Consider the following 19,609-nt stretch of genomic DNA (forward strand, 5'->3'; position numbering starts at 1 on the left):
AAGGTAAGTTGCCACGTATGTAGTTACCTGGTGGCGTGTGCCATCTTCAGTGACACACTGCGTGCAGACTTCTTCACTAACACAGCTGTCACCAAAAATCACCTGTCCCTCTGGACAGAAGCAGCCTTCTGTGGGATAATCCTTGCAGACACTGACTGTGGTGCTGTTCTCACAGCTCTTCACGCAGTCTCTGTGGCAGTGATCATATGTCAAGTATGTGGCACATTTCATTGCTGAGGAAGACAGAAAAAAAACAACCACCTTTATCTAAAGAGATCTGAAATGCAGATCAATCTTTCCATCCAAGTTTTCTTTAGAATTCTTCGGATTTTAGAAGGCCATCAGCCTTTGCAGACACTAACATCTTGGAAAATACATTTTTTAAAACTAACAAAATCCACAGTGGAAAGTGATGGAAGGTGTTTGCCTCACTTACAGTCCATGCAGAAATCAGCAAACCACGTGAATGGACAACACATGACTTACTCTAACAATGATACACTGGCTTGGATGAGTTGCTCACCTGCCTAACTTTGTTTTCAACACTGGGCCAAAGACATAAGAATTTAGAACCACTTTTACATGTATTAGAGAAGCACTGATAACTGCATGATTAGAAAACATCCAGGAGAGACTAAAACATTGAATAAATTTTTGATTATTTTTTTTAAACAACTTGATAGGCCACAGTGTTCCCAGGAAACTAAAGAAAGCTGAAAATCATTTTGGTACTTCAAAACTGCACCTGCTAGATTTCTGTTTCTTTTTAACTGAATTGCCACATTAACAGAATTAACTGAATTAAGGAAATGTGCATTCACCTCTAAATCCTTCTAAAATTTTTACTGGTGCATTCACAACACTGAGACTATTGTCTCTAAAAGCAAACACAAAATTAAGGCTCCAGCTATTCAAGAAACCTATGGATGCAGCTTCCATACTGTGTACTCCCTCAAGCCTACTTTATGTTTCTCTACAGCTTCAATTAGGAAAAGTGTTTCTTATTTCCCAGTCTGTGATTGCTGTGAGGTTTATAAAACTTTTTTTCAATCCCCTGACAAAAAACACTGAAAGAAAATTACTGAATGAAGACCTGAGATGCCAAATAAATGTTCATCAGCTGAACTATCTACACACACCCTACTTAGCAGCCAAAGGAAACAGAAAAGTAATGTATTTAACATTAACCCTTTCCTCCTTCAAGCCATGTCTAATCCAATTATTTCATAGAATCATAGAATGCTGGGAGTTGAGAGGGACCTTAAAGATCATCCAGTTCCAAACCCCCCTGCCATGGGCAGGGACACCTTCCACTAGCCCAGGTTGCTCAGAGCCCCATCCAACCTGGCCTTGGACACTCCCAGGGATGGGGCAACCACAGCTTCTCTGGGCAACCTGTGCCAGGGCCTCACCACTCTCACAGGGAAGAATTTCTTCCCAATATCCAATCTAAACCTGCCCTCTGTCAGTTTGAAGCCATTCCCCCTTGTCACTCCAGGCCCTTGGAAATAGTCTCTTCATCTTTCTTGTGGGCTCCCTTCAGGTACTGGGAGGCCAGAATTAGGTCACCCTGAAGCCTTTTCTTTTCCAGGCTTAATATATCTGAATTCCAGAGAGTATATTCACCTATCCAGGCAGAGCAGTCAGAAAGGTCTTGTACTGCTTGGAATGTCCCAATATGGCATGACAAAATCCCAGATCAAATGCTACAAGAATGACAGGGACTCACTGGACTGGGGAGAAGGAAGCAAGCTAACCCAGAACCAAGTCATTGCTATTAAACACATTTTGGTAGAGCTATTAGGCTGTACTATTTAGTCATTAATGTAATCTGTATAAACCAAACGTTGGCAGTTTTATTTTGGCAATTGCACACAGGCACGTGCTTGAAGGAAGATGATGATGCTGTTGTTAAGACACTAAAGACTTTTATGCAACAAGTGTTAAAATGAGCAACTCTTTGTCTATCCTTGTACACGCTGTGGCACCAGAGGGGAATTTGAAAAATGCAGAGAGTTATTAAGGTAATCCATCGACATCCAGCTTTGGATGTAACAATTTGCAAAGTCTGACTGAAGCTCTAAATTTGGATATAGGCTGGCAACATTCTCTCTCTGCTTTCTAGGACTACACTCCAAACAGACTGTGTTCAATATCCTATTATTCCTGAAAGACATTTAAAAAATTTACTGGAGGCTCAGACCAAATTCACATTCTTGACTTCCTATCCTATAATTCCCTCAGTCTGAGTTTAAAACATGAACAAAAGTAAAACATGGAGTGATTTTTTGTTATATCATGCCATTAGGATCCTGGTTCTCCAGTTCTGAAATGGAAAGTACCTGGGCAGCAAGGGGGAAAGAAAGCAAAGCAACAAGAAGCAACTAAAGTAGAGAGGCAGGAGATGTGAAAACCAACTGGGACAATCAAGACAGTGTAATGAGGAGGTGGCTAGGAAAGAAAATACCTACATACATATACATCTGAGATACTCAAATAAACCAGAAGTATTGAGTGAATATCTGAATGTCCACTGCCATCACTGCAGACGGTGAGAGGAGAAGAAACAGGAAGATAAAGCAGAAGTACTTGTCTATAAGAACTTAGGACAGTAGGCATACAAAGCAACAACTGTTTGAATTTGGCACTGGCATGCTTGTCTTGCTAGTCTTGATTGGGTTCTGAGTAATTTGCAGGACTCACATCCTGCTATGGTGCCTTCTCACAGCACAAACTTTTCCCTTCCAAAACACAAGCAACACACAGATCTGCAGGGCAAATTACAGCTGGTTCAATCAGAGTAGCATGGCATGTCCTGGTAAGAAATGACACCATAGAGAGCAGCCTTTCCCAATTTCTCCCTCTAGCAGAAACTTAAAATCTCACTGGCTCTTCCATCACATTTTAAAAAGTTTAGGCTTTGATTGAAATGGGAGGAATTTTATGAACCAACTACAAAGAAAAGTCTTATTTCATGCCATTATGCACAGGTATGGGAAGCAGTTCCACTAGTCCAAAGTATGAGTTTCCATGGCCACCTCAGACCCTCCAATGTCTGTATCAAAGCAAGGACATCTGCTGCTAAAACAGGCAGAATGAGAGCAGGCTCTCAGCCCAAACCTGGCCCCACGATGGTTCAGTGGCTGCAGAGTCAGGTACTGTCCACACAGTTGTGTGTACCTGTGCACAGCTTTCACAACATTTTTGTCTCTCTAGCCTTGTATTTTACTAGTTAGCAGCTTACCAACTTTCTCCACAACAGGCAGCTCAGTGGATGACAAACCAGTTATCTGATCTGCAATATGACCTGTACGATAAACGTGATCTGGAACTTCTGCCCTGTTGCACAGCCTTGAAAAATCAATATTACACTGACAAGACGGTCCCTGTCACCACCATCACACAGTAAGACAATTTCTACACCAGTTTTAATGCAGAGTAAAACCCTTACGACAAATCTCGGGTGTTCTCCAGTGCACGCAGACGTCGTGCTCCCTGCAGAGGTGAGCGTAGGAAGTGATCATCTCACAGGCTTCGTCCTCATAGCAGCTGTTCTCCATGCAGGCCTCGTAGAACATGTTGGGGGAGATTATCCTGTGGCACTCCACGAACCGATCGGAGAGCAGGAGGTGGCAGTGGCTCGTGGCGTGCTCTGAGCACTTGTCTTCCCTCCGGATCTCACAGACCTTCCCTGGCTCTTCCACTGTCCAGTCTTGGATAAACACACTGCTGTCAGGAGTGACGGAGCCATTGCGTAACGTGAAGTCGTTGACGTGGTTCTGGTCACACACCCCTGTAGGAGGGTGAGTAAAAGGAAAAGGAAAAGTCTGAATACAGTCAGCAATAAAATAAACCTGGAGAAAACAGGGACAGGACAGATGACACTGGTTGGGGCGGTTCAGTGACTACCAAGGGGGAGAGGAATGAATGATCATAGAATCACAGAATCAACTAGGTTGGAAAAGACCTCTGAGAGCATTGCATCCAACCTTTGACCCAACACCACCTTGTCACTCAGACCATGGCACCAAGTGCCACATCCAGTCTCTTCTGGAACACCTGCAGGGATGGTGATTCCACCACCTCCCTGGGCAGCCCATTCCAATGCCCAGTCACTCTCCCTGTAAAAAATTTCTTCCTAATGTCCAACCTAAACCTCCCTTGGTGCAACTGAAGACTCCATCCTCTTGTCCTACTGCTGGTTACCTGGAAGAAGACACCAACCCCCACCTGGCTACAACCTCCTGTCAGGGAGTTGTAGAGAGTGATGAGGTCTCCCCTGAGCCTCCTCTTCTCCAGGTTGAGCCCCCCCAGCTCCCTCAGCTGCTCCTTATAGGACTCATGCTCCAGTCCCTTCACCAGCCTTGTTATCCCTCTTTGGACATGCTCCAGCCCCTCAATATCCTTCCTAAATTGAAGGGTCTAGAACTGGACAGTTATATTCCTTATCATTCCTATTATAAATAGAGGCACAAAAACCCTGGGTCTCCATTCCCATTTCCTTTTTAAAGGAGGTACAGTTTATGCCACAGAGGTTTAAGGTGTACCACAGATTATATCATTGAGGATACCATAGAATTAATTCTCTCAGGTAGCAGTCCCCCTCTCACACATTTCACCTTCCCTGCAAGCATAGGTCATGTCTCTCATAAACATATATGCAACAATCTAAAGTTAAACCCTCCCGCAAAAAAAGCCACCAATCTCCTTGAAAATATGAGTAAGAAAAACACAAGAGCAGTCTTACCTGTCCTTTCTGAGGCATTACTGGGAGTCAGTGGTCAGTGAGTTGTTACACTGCTGGCCATAGTAGAAAAAAACTACACAGATTTGCAATGTTCCCTCAACAGTGGGGGATCAGTTCAGCCAGAAAGTTTACAGGTTCAAAGCCACACAAGTTACAATAAAATAAATAGAAGCTCAAGCCCAGGTGGGGAGCTGTTAAAACTACTATCTTTCAAACTTACCACAAAGGCCTTTTGTTCCTGAAGAAAAGCTCTTTGAATTAAGTTTAAGAAGAAATTCATTGTTTATTGGAGTAAATGTGAGATTGTGTCCAAGATGGAAGAACTGGATTTCATGTATTACTGCTCCATAGACAGTGACTCCAAACAAAGAGTTAGAGTAGGGGATACGAACCCTTTCACCATTAACAGTCACCTGTTTTCAAAAAAGGCAAGGTCATCACATCAGTTTCAGCAAGCAGTTAAAAATCAACCCAAATTTACAGTTGAGGTACATTTTGACTTCACAAGTACTTAAAGGTCCAACTGAATCTGGACATAAGTATAAATTTTGCTGAAATTTTCTATTGAGTCTGAAAAACTACAGAAGTACTTGACCTTCATTTTGTGAATTACATGAACAACTCTTTCAACATTTTCCCCTATAAATGCACTCCTTGAGCATAAAGTATTGACAGACTAGCAATCTCATGCCATGAAGTTCAAATACTGCCTACAGGCCCTGATTATCAATACCTCAGTGAAAAGTCAAGGCTGTCCATCATCACCCAGAACTGGGTGCTGGTGTTTTGGTCCACCCTATTTTTTTCCACGAGTCAGAAGTGATCATCTTTACAAGTTATGTCTGAGGACCCAGAGATTGAAAAATGGGTCATATTGGGTTTGAATACTTCTCTGCCCATAAAACAGATGTAATGCATACTAAGATGTTCTTTCTTCTGACGCTGAGGCCCAACCACAGAAGGTAAAAACCAACTCTCTTCAGAGAGCCAGTAATTCACAGCTTTGTGAGGAGCAGAGTGATCTCCCACGTACCAAACAAAAACATTGTGTAAAGAACCTCTGCCAAAAGAGGAGAATCAGAGTGCACGATGTCCTGTCTATAATCCCTGCCTTTCTGGATGAAATGTCAGGGAGATGCTGCCAAATCCCATGTTCTTGACGTTGTCACACCAGCACAACGTGGAGAACAAGAGGAAAAACGTGTCTGGATCGTTTTGTGAACATCGATCGTATCATGAAATGGAAAAGAGGCATTTGCTCAGAAGCCTAAAAATAGGCTGAAAGGGTTCAGAAATTGGATAAAGGTAAAAAAACTTGTCCTCATAACCTGGATTCTATAGCATGAGCAGCCAATGCACAGGTCAGTCATTGTGTTTAGCTTACTGCCATGTTACTGAAGAGCTGAACAGATGCACCACGATGTTTCACTTCCATGGAGTCCATGCAGTTCATCTTTGGTGCTGCTCTGCAGGGTCCTTCATGGAGGAGAACTTCAACATCGTGTTGCACGTCTTGAAACAGGGTGTAGGAGCAATTGCCAGCCAGCTTAAAATTCAGCCCATCAAAGGTGACAATGTGTCGAGACGAACTTCCCATACAGACACCTGCAAATAAACAACCACCAAAGAAAGCCATAGTTTAAATTAAGACTATTTCTCCACAATCATTACAGGCATGTGGAACCAATTAATTGGGAAGGCGAGGAAAGTAATGAATTGCAAATGCTGCAGCACATCATTGACAAGAAATTTTGGTAAACACTTCATCACACGTGCTGGTTTTTTGAAATATCTTTGTCTGGAACAATTACTATTACAAGAGATTTGGATAAACTCATAGAAAATCCTTTTGCCTGAAATTTGCTCACACTGAATATGATTTAGTAATAGATATTATATGAAAAATAAAACAGGGAAAATCCTTTCCATACTTGTAGAAAGACCAAGACACACTTTTTAATTTCTGCATTGTATCTTAACTATGGCATTCCATTTTATTCTGTGTAGTATTACATTAGAAACCAAATAACACTTTTTCACTCTTATCAAACATATGTCACAAGTTAACACCTGGGGACATTTTTTTTTTCCAGATTGGAAACAGGAAAAAAGCAAGAGAAATAATATGCACAGGATAAACCAATGGTCAACTGACAGCTCAGTGTTCTAGTCATTAGGTTGTAAACACTTCCTTGTTTTCACAAACTGGAAAACAAGGAGAATTATAATCTCAAGAATACCAAAACAAAACCTGATGCTTCTGGCTCCTATGTTTTCAAATCTCTTGCCTAAAGATAATAAGGACAATAAAAGCAATGCCAGCAAAACATGTAAGGAAGAAAATTATCATTGTTAATAATTCAGTACTTGGCTTCTAATTGAGATCTGAGAATGATCTGTTTCCTAATCAATGACCTTCAAACTTAATTTCCCAGGAAAAACAGCAAACAACTCAGAAGAGGGAAGGAACCCAGTCTATCTTTTGTGCTGTTGGGCACTGACCTGTCAAGAGATACATCCCTTTGAGAGCACTGGAGCATCCTCAGGCATTTTACTGTATCTGCTTATTAAGTTCATATATAAACAACATTTATAAAAAAGCTATAAAACCATGGTTTTCAACCTTTATTTATTCGTGGACATCTAAAAAAAATTCTAAGGATAATGGGAATCCTTTTGAAATTCTGTAGCACAAAATGCATTAATGCAATTTATTTTAAAGTAGCCCAAGAGCACACAATAGTCATGAGTCACACACTGCAAATCATTACTATAAAATTATAAAGCTTGCAACTAGTTCAGGAAGTTATACCTTTAGTTACACCTTGATAGTCTAGTTACACCTTTATAGTGTAACTCCTGAACTATTCTCTGAACTTTTAAATGACATAAGAACTCTTTTTCAAGTACTTCCTCTTTACAAAACCATTTGTCACATCACCCACACTGTCAAGCCATCACTTGAAAGCGTGTTTTAGCTCTCTAAATAAGTGAATCACAAGTCAATTTAAGTTGCATTGCCATGATTCTGCTGTGGGTTTTGGCTCTGACTTCAGCACACACAGCACCAAAATCAGCCTTTCCACCTGCTATGAATGTTGCTTTAGTTGACCCTGCATCACCCTGATTGCACTAAGTTGTCATTAAAACAAGGGGCCTTGATCCAGGGTTTCCATAATCACCTGGGTGGGGTTGGTTTTTTTTAATTCTCTTCTTCTATAACATATGAAAATTTCCGATTTTTCCCCTCACATGCTGCACCACCTTAGGAAAAAAAATATTTGGGTATTGTGGCTCATTAAATTCATAAAGGGTTGTCAGCTCTTGTTCAATACCAACAATCTCAAGTGAACCATAGGTCTTTTCCTGATAATCAGCTAACTGTGCAAATGATAATTTTCATTTCATCCTTTCAGAAATTTTTTATAAAGGTATGTTTTGAATGCCTAAAGTAATGCCTTCATGTTGATCCTATGTATGTAGTAAGGATCAAGAAAATTATTAAAGATGGGTAAGTAACAATAAGAACAATCTTTCAAACATTATAAAATACTTAAGACTACCTAACTCAAGTCTTTTTACCTTTCTGAAATACTTATATCAAAACAGAAAGGTTAGATTTAAAGGGTTTGGATAATCAAACACACTTTTAGGAAATGCTAAAACTTGGGGTGTAAAAATTTTGTACGTCCAACAGTTCAGGGATCAAAATCCAGCTACCAGCTTAGTTATTTCAAGGAGTATCTGGAATGAATTGTTCTTAAATCAGCCAGTTCAGGAGAGGGCATTTTAAACTGAGATTATACTTCATAAAGACAAGTTATATATAGGGTTGTGACTTACTTTCAAAAAGCAATCTTATTACTTAAGATATGAGTCTATTTTCTTTTTAATGAACTGATCACCAGCCTCAGGGCTGCATCTCTGTACCCTGTAAGTGTGAGTGGGTACAATTAATTTCTGTTCCTGTCATCCCAGCCAAGGCACCAATCACACAGAGTGTGAGATTATATGGACCCAGTTGATGTTTCTGTAATACACGTGTGTGATTGAGGTCAGGTCAAACCCTCAAGCCTAGAGGTCGACCAAGAATAAATCACTGCCAAGGTAAATTATTCTTGTTTGCTTCCATACATCCTCCTTCCCAGTACACACAGCTTTGGAAATCAAGTGTGAGATTCTCTGATAAAACATTGTAGCTCCACTCATGCAAAAAATAAGCTCATAGTGGCCCTGAACTTGCAAAGAGCATTGGACATCCCAGCAACAGTGCAACTGTCATTGCTCCTAGTTATTTTGGTTAATCACTGCACAGCAATTAAACAGCAATTCCTCTCATCCCAGCCACCTTTGATGTGTACAACGGCTGAGCAGCTGCACTCAGCGTTACATTTCTGAGAAAACATTTCAAGTGATGGGGAAGGAGAGGCAACACGTGCAAAGACAGATACTCACACGGACACATCCAGCGGCAGCCGCACGTTTCTTCAACCTTCACAGCGGGGAGGTTGCTGTGACACACCGGCTTTGCCATCCTCTCACAGTTGATGTGGTGGCTCTCCAGAACCGTGTAATCCCCTGGAAAGCATGTCACAGTGTGGCACTGGTCTGGTAATGTCCATTTATCACCAGGCTGGGTAGGGAGACACGGAGATTCAACGGTGAAAAGATGGGCAGGGGCAGGAAAACACAAAGCTTGGCTGGTGCCACAACCCCACAGTTAACAAGCACAGTGACTCTGACTCAAATTATCCTTGGAAAACTAAATAAAGGAATGCAGTGTATTAAGGACTCCATGACAATTAGAAAGTTTAAATTAGCAACACTAAGAAACAGACTCTGAAATTCCAAGGCAAAGGTAACAAGTCTTGAACAGGAAATGCTTTGCTACAACAGAATGAAGTATCTGACACTCCTCCACTTGCCATCCTACGGCATGCATGGATAGCAGAGTCAACAAAGAATTGCCCTCAGCTTTGCTTTAAATTTCAAAGCCTTTAGTTTTCATAAGCCAAAGATGGTCATGGCACAGCAAGAATTAACAATATCCGTTCCAAGCTAGAAAGGCATGGAATATTGTAATTATTTTATCCCCAACTCTGAAATTTTAAAACAGTTCCTCCCTTCCTAAAGGGAATTTGTTCCTTTACCACATCAACGCTATTAGATAGTGGATTTGTAAAACTAAAAATTAGTGTAAAATATACTCTCAGTTTCTAAAGGCCAGTCTAAATTTTAAGGTACCAGGATTACATACTAATGAATGACAGAGAAATAGATGTGGTCACAATCTGGAGTATCTAAAGATTCCTATCTGCAAAAAGCTGAGCTCTCTGGCCCAAATCCACAGAAATCTATAGTCCATAAATAGGCTCAATGAATTTCAAAACAGTGTTCATCCCTGAGGTCTGCATTCCCAAGAATATCCCCAAATCTGGGAAACAGCACTTCCCAGACCCATCTCTACAGAGGTGAGTCCAGAAACACCAGCACAAGTGAGCCAGTGGTTCTATGAACTGGGTTAACATTTCCTGATATCCACAAGCAGAAACACGTGGGAAAGAAAAAATTGCTATGGGGGAAGGTGATCTCCCATCATCTCCTTCTCATTTTAACCATCATTCCCATAAAAAAGAAGAGCAAAGGATCAAAACAACTAGATAACAACATAATTCACAGATGAGTCTTGTCACTGAATGTTCAAGCTCAGAATAACGCTGTGAAAGTATTGCTCTGTATCTCTGAGCTATGTGATTCCATCAAGACTAAACAAGAACAGTCAGATTTGCAGCCATAAAAAATTACATATTAAATACAAGTTAATTTATTGGACCTGTTTCAGGACTTTGAGAAGGCAACTGAAAGTTTCTTAATACTTTTCAGAACTTGTGAGCCTAGAGGAAGCTGTGAAAAAGTGACAAGAGGAGCTTTAAGTATGGAAAAAGTATTTAGATAGGAAGAAATAGAATGTTTTTTAATTATAGTTGTCTCGCCTACAACTCACTAAAAGAGGAGCACCTGGAAGGGTACAAATACAGCTGTGCAAGTCTGGCTTCCATACATATTTAATTGTTTTTATTTCACTCCTTAACAGGACATCTATTGGAAAACATCTAAGAGCTGGACAAGAATAGCGAAGCACAGCACATTAAAACAAAAATACCAGTTGAAGTATCACAAAAAAGCCAAGAATCCTGGTGCAGAGGAACATGCAGGGACTCTGAAGACAAAGAAAGCCTAAATCCCAATTGATATGAAATCGTAGGAGTTAAACAGGACAGAAAGGGAAGGAAAATCAGGGGTTTCTAAATAGTGAAGGATGTCTGCTGAAAGCAGTGAGCCTGCCAGGACACCGCAGGAAGCCTCAGACTTCCTCTCTGAGGGAGCTCTGAACCTACAGACCTGGACTTGCACACTCTTCCCTTGCTGTGCATCTGCAGGAGGGAGAGACATGTACCTCGAGCAGCTTCCTCAGCTGGTACCTTTTAATTTAGTCAGGGGTTTATTTGTTTCTTCGTCTGTTCTGTAAGCCAGGAGCTGAGCAATACGAGAAAAGCCATGGTACAGACACTGCTAGGTTAGGAACGTGGTTTTTATTGCCATACATAGACTAGAAATGCAGAAGATCAAAGATCACTTCATGATGAAATGCTACTATTATAAGACAAGTACTCACACTTTTATTATCATCTTTATGCCTGCTGAAAACCATCATAACAAGACTAATGATGAAAATTAACCACATTAAAAAAAAATCTTAATCTACCACAATTGTTCTGATATTCTGTCAGCTGGCAAGTTCAAATATGAAACCAGTGGCTCTTTGCACACCCTGTATTTAGCACTCCTGCAACTCCCTGCCACTGGATCTGATGAGTACTAAAAACTTACGTGGATTCAAAGAATGGTTGAATAAATTCATGGAGGAGAAAACTATCTAGCCCTATCTAACATAAAAAGGTGTCACTATCACCTCGGGGTGTCTCTGAGACACAAACTGTTCAAGGCTGGGACAGTTCAAGGAATTTTCATACATATTTAATTACATTCCTCCCCTGGCTCCTATTTTTGGTCACACAATACAAGGGGTTGGATGGGGTTTTGGCCTGTCCCAGCACATTTGATCTGCCATCCTTCTGCTACTAACAATGACCTTAGTCATGAATCTTCCTTCAACAATCCTTTCCAGGGTAGAGGTAATAACAAAACCAAAAAAAAAGTAACAAATCACGTTGTTCACGATACTGATAGGATTTAGGCTGATATTTTTGATCCTGAGTGCTCTGATTTCCTTGCAAACTGCACGAGATCAGTTCCCACAATCTCCAGGTGCATGACAGACATCCCGCCTGGGGAACTGAGCCTCCTGCAATAACTCTGAGTAACCCCTGAAATATTGTGAATCCAAAGTAAAAGCCTGTGTTTTCTGAATTAGGGAAGAGCCTCAATTCTTCATCCCCGTGGATTTGTGGAATTTTCTGGAAGAGGGGAACAGAACAGTGGCACCTTCCTGCCAGTGAGGCAGCAGAGATGTGCAGAGCGTGGGTGCTGCACCGGGACACTCCCACGGTGCCCTGGAGGCTCCCAGGGATGCTCAGCAGCCTGTTCCAAAAGGCAGTGGCCACCACAGTGCCTTGTAACACCTACTTTTTTTCTGGCTGACAGAAGAGGTAACACAAAATCCCCCTAAAGGCTGCCCTTTGAAAGTGTGGTTTGTTTTCCCAAGGACTGGAGCCCGGCCTGTTCTCTTCGAAGAGTATTTTAGCCAGAACGGAAATTGTGCTTTGAGTTTATCACCGAAAAAAATCAAACCTGACATGTCTGAAATTCAAGTTTAGCCTTCCTAGAATCTATCTCCACGTACCTGTGTCTGCTCTAGGAGCCCCGAGGCCTGGACACGTGCAGTTCGAATCGCAAATAATCTGATTATTTTTTGGTGTTAATTAAAGAAGTTTTTCAAAATAATTTTTTTGTTTGTTGGCTGTTTTTTTTTTCTTATTTAGGCTGTCAGCCTCGAAGCCACCAGATTATTGGTGCCTGATTTAGCTAAAGCCTTTCTGTGTTCTGACCAGCTGACCAAAGGCCAACCCTGTAAGGCAGTTTTGACATATTTCCTGTGTCTAGACAATTCATAAGCATTTCTTTATTAGCCACATCCTTCCTTACAGTCATGTCTTCACAAGGGAAAAATCAAAGGAATATTTTTAATGTACCAGAAATTCAAGATAAATCCTAGAGTAGAGCTCATAACTGATCCCTACTAGAAAACACGGCACAAGCTTATGCTAATATTTTTAAAAGCGTGAAGGATCATATACTCTCAAAAACCTTGGTGTTTCACCTGAGATGAAGAAACTTAACCTTTTATAACATCTAGATCATTGCTTTCTTAGAGCTGGATCGCTTTTGAGAGATCAGACAGGTTTATGAGCATTTCTGAGCATTTTCTCGGGATCAACAAGAGCTTTTCACGAACAAACACAGAGAACTTTGCTTCTATTACTTAAGAGATGATTTCTCCTGAAGAGATAATTATCACACAATAATTATCTTCCTATAAGATTTCCACAGGGACAAAGTATTTGTAATTTTAGCAGAAGGACAGGGTCTGCACAATGATGTTGCCTCCCCCTACACATGCACCTTTTTTGGGGCATGTTTATCTGTCCCAGAAGTTCTTTCACCAGGAGAAGGAAATGCATTTTCATTGTCAGGGAAGACACACATTGTCACAAGTTTTGGTTCTGCACTGCCTTCAGTAGCATTCAACACTGCAAGATGAGGTGTCTCCTTTGTGTGCAAAGTTACCCCACCACTTCAAAAGGCAACATTTTCCTCCTCCAAAATAATTCTTAATATTTTCCCAGACTTTTTTTTTCGTGTTATCTCTGAAGCTATTCATACTCCTGCACAGATTTTGCAACTTGAAAGCCAGATGGACAACCCAGGCAACACACTTACTTTCTTTTTGTTTCCATCTTCATCCCTACATTCTCTGACAGGGTCTGAAAGAGAAGAAGACATATTTTAGTCATCTCACCCCCTCACCCAGACTTTTAAGTGGTGGTCACCAAAACACAGAGTGCTTATTTAAAAACATGATTTAGGCTGTAAGAAGTTTATTTGTGTGTGTTAGAATGTGTGAATCCCTACCTCAAGACTGCAGGCTTTTGTCCAAAGTGTACAAGAGTAAGTCACAGAAGGTATAAACTTTGTTACTGCTCCCATTACCTTACTTTTTGCAATGACACTAATCCCAAAACAACCTGTGAGCAACAGCTGGGCTGTAATTCTACAGCACTTCTAGTACTGACAGCTCTGCCCAGATGGTACTTTAAAAAATCCTGACTTTAGCTCTGAGTGAGGGTCCAGCCTTACTTCTGAATCATTTGAGGAATTGAGAACATTTCTAGGAACTAGCAGGTAATGAGAATTTACACACCCACACACACACATTTATTAAATGCCATCAGACAAATACAGCATAAGTGTGCAAATAGCTGCAATAAGAGCATTCAAATTCAGTTTCCTTACATTCAAGCATTACTGTGATGAGCAGTTTTTTTTATAGAAGCAGTTAAATGGTCACAGGGCACCCACTGAAATGCAGTTTCTATGTTTATGTGCTCTCACTACACACCTAGAGATATATGGGAAGCAATCTCATATAGGTACTATGGCATGACAACGTGATAACCACAAGTCTAGGAAATTAAAACACTGACTAGCAAACTCTTTCCAGAATATTATACTATGCTATCTTATATTCACTACATGCTCTGTCTTTTCCAGGACAAGTAATGTATTTTGAAAGCATTTAGGAAATCTTTTAAACCTTTTTAATAGTATTATTTTTGGTACACTTCCATACATAAGGCAAGACTCCCTCCGTACAAGAAATCCAACTGTGTGAGTCTGGAGGGGAAAATTATACTTAGCAGATTGTAAGAAACTTAAAGCAAACAAAAAAATCCAAACAAGAAAATAAATCCCCACAAAAAAATAAGACTATAGTTTTCCACCCCACAGCAAAGGCTTTAAGAGCTAAATTTTTCAAATTGAGGTGTTGAAGATTAGATATCTATGATTCAAGTTTTTTTGAGCTGTTAGAAAAGCTTTCATAAAAATACAAAGCTCTCACCTCCAGTACTAATAGGTTATAGCACAGATTGCAATAAGAAAATAGTTACTGGTTCCAAATTCCTGCTCCCCATCCTATATCTTGGATCAATGTAATTTACAGCAAGAAAAATCGTGTATTTTACAGTGTGAGGAGAGGAAACGCATCTTTAAAAGCTTATTTTAAAAGAAAAGAAAGAAAATGGCAGCTGTTTAAATCTAGAAAATGGCAGCTGTTTGATGCTCTGGAGAGATTTTAAAATGCCAGAAGTGATCCCAGTGGAGAATGATCGGATATCTCCAAGCTGGACTGTGAACACTCTGCAACTTCCTCATTCTCAGTGGTACTTGGCTCTGCAAAAAAGTCCACTTATTGTAAAGGAGATGTAACTAAGCCCTTGTAATGCTGGTAAAAACCTGTGCAATGACTAACACTACGAGACAGTAGTTTGTGGTGAGAACACAAAGATACTATTGGAATAGAAATAACAATATGTGTTATAAATATCTATATACACACAGATCAAGGAGGCAAAAGTAGTAAAATACTGGTCAGTGTTGAATCAAGGTTCCTTAGAGGAGGAGTATTGTTATGTATAAATAAATTAATATTTGTTTAAAATATTTTACACTTTTTTCCCACTATTGGTTTTCCTGGGAAAGTTAATCATTTATTCTTCTTCTTTTTTCTTCTACTTGGGCTGAATTTTTTGTAGACATACACATCATGTCTGAAAAATATGTAGCTTGAAATCTGTACTCACAACTAACATTTCTGAAGCATGTCCCATTCAGTCATGACAGCTTGAGCTGTCCTTCAGTTGATGACCAGCCCTGATTATTAAGAAGGTGACAACTCAAAAGTTCAGGCCTAAGCAGTTCTAAAAAACTTGCTGGAAGTTGGCTGATTGGAATACCAACTGACTACACGCTTCAAAGGCTCAGGTTTTGTTTCACATGGAAGTGATGACAGTGGTCTAGGTTAACACTTGTGATAATTGCTGGTAAAACACTAGCCAAGGAACGCTGGGTTGACTTCTACAATGAGAAAAGTCATTCTGGTTTTGGCATTTCAATCTTTGTGTTTTGCTCCAGTCATGCAGCCACAACTATTGGACTTACCCATGCACACTTTTTTGATAAATTCGCTATTCAGTGTGATCATAGTGGATAAATCTTCAAAATTCTGCAGCTTCATGATTCTAGTAGCAGCAGATGGCCCAGCCAAAGTCCTTAGTTGCTCTTCATCATAACTGTTCCCAACACCAATTGGAAAAAGGGATACCCCTAGGAAAAGAGAAGAAAAAGGTTTCAATTAGGCAGTGCATAGGAGAAGGAGATCTTTGCTCATGGAAGTGGTGGAGTCATCATCGCTGGAAGTATTTAAAAGGCATGTGGATGTGGCACTTGGGGACACGGAGTAGGGGTGGCCTTGGCAGTGCTGGGGTAACAGTTGGACTTGATGATCTTGAAGGTCATTTCAAACATTAATGATTGTATGATTCTATGGGGCTTTTTTTCATTTGCTTCTTAAAAAGAAAAAAAAAGAAGAACAGAGGAAAGTTTTTCTCCAGCAGTTAATTTTCACGTATTCCTCGCATCATTCTCTCCACGTTGGCTAAAGGCAACTAAGGGCTGAAATGGTAATGCTCTAATCACAGCATTAACTAGGATGAGCTCTAATTATCTCAAGCATAGTAGGATCATGCATAGTCAACAAAATGCAGTTGCAGACTTAATGAAAACATCTTCACTTTTTTTATAACGTAAAGAGTCTCAATATATTGTTTTCTTTCTTCGGTTACATGGCAATTGGATTATTTTCAAACCATTTAATTAAAAATAACAGTTGATAGTTGCTATGTAGTCCATGCCTTATTCAATGGCTCCCAAAGCAACCTTCAAAGTAAGTCAAAGTTCCTCAGCTGAACACCTGAGGAAGGTGAGGTCAGAAACAACAGACAGAAAATTTGAAAAATCATCATGCAGCACACACTGACAGCAGAAGTATATTCCTGTACAGGTCAGTGCAGAATCTGAGCAAAACCTCCAATTATTATAATTATGGTTGTTGTTGTTGTTGTTGTTGTTATTATTATTATTATTATTATTATTATTATTATTACAGTGAACCTTTCAAGGATCACTGTCCTGCAACAGTACTGAATATATTATATCAGATACATTCCTGTCATCCCCATCTATCCATAGTACTTTGGAAAATGAAATGCCACTAATGTGTGAAGCCTGTGGAAGCTGTTCAGCTTAAACTGCAGATTGGTATTGAATTTACCAGTAATTCAAAGGCATCTTCATAAGGCACATTTTGTTCAGGTCTGTTTCTTACCAAACCATTGTGCACAGTAAGGCCAGAACTTACATGAACATACCAGTGTCTTAATTTTCCAATTTTGTTATAGCACATTACTTAAAAAGCAACAACCCTATTTAAAAATAGTGACAGTGAAAGGAGATTTACTGTTGAGTCTTGCAGAAAGAGCAGCAGCCTCCACAGAGTCTTCTGACCTCCCCGACACGATGACTATGGCGACCTTTGATGCACTGGGTCTGCCCCCGTAGGATTCTGACATCGCATTCTGGACTACAAAATCAATGGCATTTCCTGAGAAGAAATGAAGAGACAAATAAGAGATATGATAGAAAACTCAGAAGAGACTATAAAACTAAATCTTACTTTACTATTAGTATGTTATATTAGTAGGTATTGAAAAATAGTGATTCTTAAAGGACTTTTAATGTCTGCTTTATTGTTGCTACGTGAAAGATCTCAGCTATTAAGAACCTTCCAGTACCATTTACACATCCCAACACAGGAGGACTGTCCTCAGCTACTCAGTTTCTGCAGTAATGGGAACTTTACTACCTTTCCTTAGCCACAAGAATAAAGCTATGCTCCTCACTTCAGTGCAACGCCACAGTAAGACTTCGGGAAAAGGTAACCACTAAAGGAAAGAACATATTGCAGAGATGATGTTCTTATTTCCCAACTGCCAAGCAACAGTGACATCCAGTGGCGATCTGATGCACAACTTCACATCATGCTGAGCTGTACACACAAGTTTCTGTCGCTCCTGGTGAAGATCTATTGCTTCCTTAATTTCATCAACTTTTAGTATGGGTGTGAAAAGCACACCTTGCCTCCCCACTACCAGCAACCTCTCTGAAGTCTAATCTCAAAGTAACCCATAATCTAACTGGGTGGTCCATATTAAAAAACAACCAAAAACACCCCAAAACACACCCTACCCCACAAAACTTGCAAAGAAATTCTACCTTAGCTAGCAAATCACAAACTGGCTTAAATTGGAAGCCGCTGCCCTTTCATTTAACATCTGTGAACACTCAGGCAAATTTCTGTTGAAAATCATGACCTCAGCAAGAGAGCACTTTGTTAGTACTTGCATTTAGACATGTATTTGCACAAATATTTATACTGGGAATCATGATATGCAGCTTTCTTAAAAGCTCCTTTGGGCTTGGAAGTTATCAGGTCAGGAAGTAGAAATGGTACCGGGTGACTGATGTGACATTCAGGGCAAACAGTGACCGGTGAACAATAAACACTTTAAAAGACTAGTTCCTCTTAGTAATCTGTAATAACTGTGAAGTAGAAATAGGTTTGCCTGAGGAATTCACTGTACAATTTATAATAACAAACATATTTGAAAAACACTGGAAGTCAGACCATAGATAATTCACCAGCACACCCTCAGTGTACCTTAACACACCTCGACACTTGGTACTTTGTCTTTCTGCATCATGTCACCCAACCTTATTCAGTGACAGAAGCAAAAATCCTTTTCCCAAGCTGCTGCAAGCATGGACAACCTCCAGGAATCTCAGTCAGCACACTGACTATTGATAAGGCTGAGAGAGTTGGGATTATTCAGCCTGGAGAAGAGAGGATTCCAGGGAGACCTCACTGTAGCCTTTCAGTACTTAAAGGGAGCTTCAAAGGAAAGAGAGAGAGTGACTTTTTGCATGAGCAGACAGTGATAGGATGAAGGGGAGTGGTTTTAAACTAAAGGAAGATAGATTTAGGTTTGATGTGAGGAAGAAATTTTTTACTCAGAGGGTGGTGAGGCCCTGGCACAGGTTGCCCAGAGAAGCTGTGGCTGCCCCATCCCTGGAAGTGTTCAGGGCCAGGCTGGATGGGGCTCTGAGCAGCATGGTCTAGTGGGTGACATCCCTGCCCATAGCAGGAGTGTTGGAAAGAGATGATCCTTAAGGTTCCTTCCAACCCAAACCATTCTGAGATTCTATGATATCATGGCAGCAGCAATTGGATATTCTACAAGGTTTCAATAAGAGTTTTAGGAAAAATTTACCCCTTGGAAGAATCTAGCCTAGAATAGATACCTAAAAAAACCCCCAAATGTTTCCTTTGCCACAGCACTGGTTTGCAGGCCAAGCTTCCTTCTCAAATACTGTTGCTTCCCCCACCCTTCCCTGTTGTCCCATACACCCCTACAGTCCCTGACAGCCTCATATCCCCTTTCCAACTTATCCAGCCACTTCTCCATTAGCCCATTATCACTAATTCCTCCACAGCCTCATGTTCAAGTGTCATCTCTCCACACAGATGCCCAAAACTAAAGATCTGGGACCAACCAGGAACTGCTGCCAGGCCCTGTTGGACCTAAAGCAAAAATAGGATCCACATCCATTTCCCCTTTTATAAGCTTCCATCTCTCACGTGGCATTACCTCCACTATAAATCTC

At 40.4% G+C, this 19,609-nt stretch overlaps 1 protein-coding gene across 1 annotated transcript in view; it reads right to left on the reverse strand.

The window, feature by feature from the left end:
• Positions 1 to 19,609, reverse strand: part of VWF (von Willebrand factor) — a 133,665-nt gene that overhangs the window by 32,982 nt on the left and 81,074 nt on the right. Inside the window, exons 31-38 of the mRNA XM_027701142.1 lie at positions 17,346 to 17,489; positions 15,989 to 16,153; positions 13,709 to 13,752; positions 9,203 to 9,380; positions 6,132 to 6,352; positions 4,968 to 5,160; positions 3,452 to 3,793; positions 28 to 233 (exon numbers count right to left, since the gene is read on the reverse strand). Of these exons, the coding sequence (XP_027556943.1) occupies positions 28 to 233; positions 3,452 to 3,793; positions 4,968 to 5,160; positions 6,132 to 6,352; positions 9,203 to 9,380; positions 13,709 to 13,752; positions 15,989 to 16,153; positions 17,346 to 17,489 (1,493 nt within the window). The remainder of the gene's footprint in view (positions 1 to 27; positions 234 to 3,451; positions 3,794 to 4,967; positions 5,161 to 6,131; positions 6,353 to 9,202; positions 9,381 to 13,708; positions 13,753 to 15,988; positions 16,154 to 17,345; positions 17,490 to 19,609) is intronic.

The sequence above is a fragment of the Neopelma chrysocephalum genome, unplaced genomic scaffold, assembly GCF_003984885.1.
Source record: "Neopelma chrysocephalum unplaced genomic scaffold, ASM398488v2 Primary Assembly neopelma1_149, whole genome shotgun sequence".
In the NCBI taxonomy this organism is placed as follows: domain Eukaryota; kingdom Metazoa; phylum Chordata; class Aves; order Passeriformes; family Pipridae; genus Neopelma; species Neopelma chrysocephalum.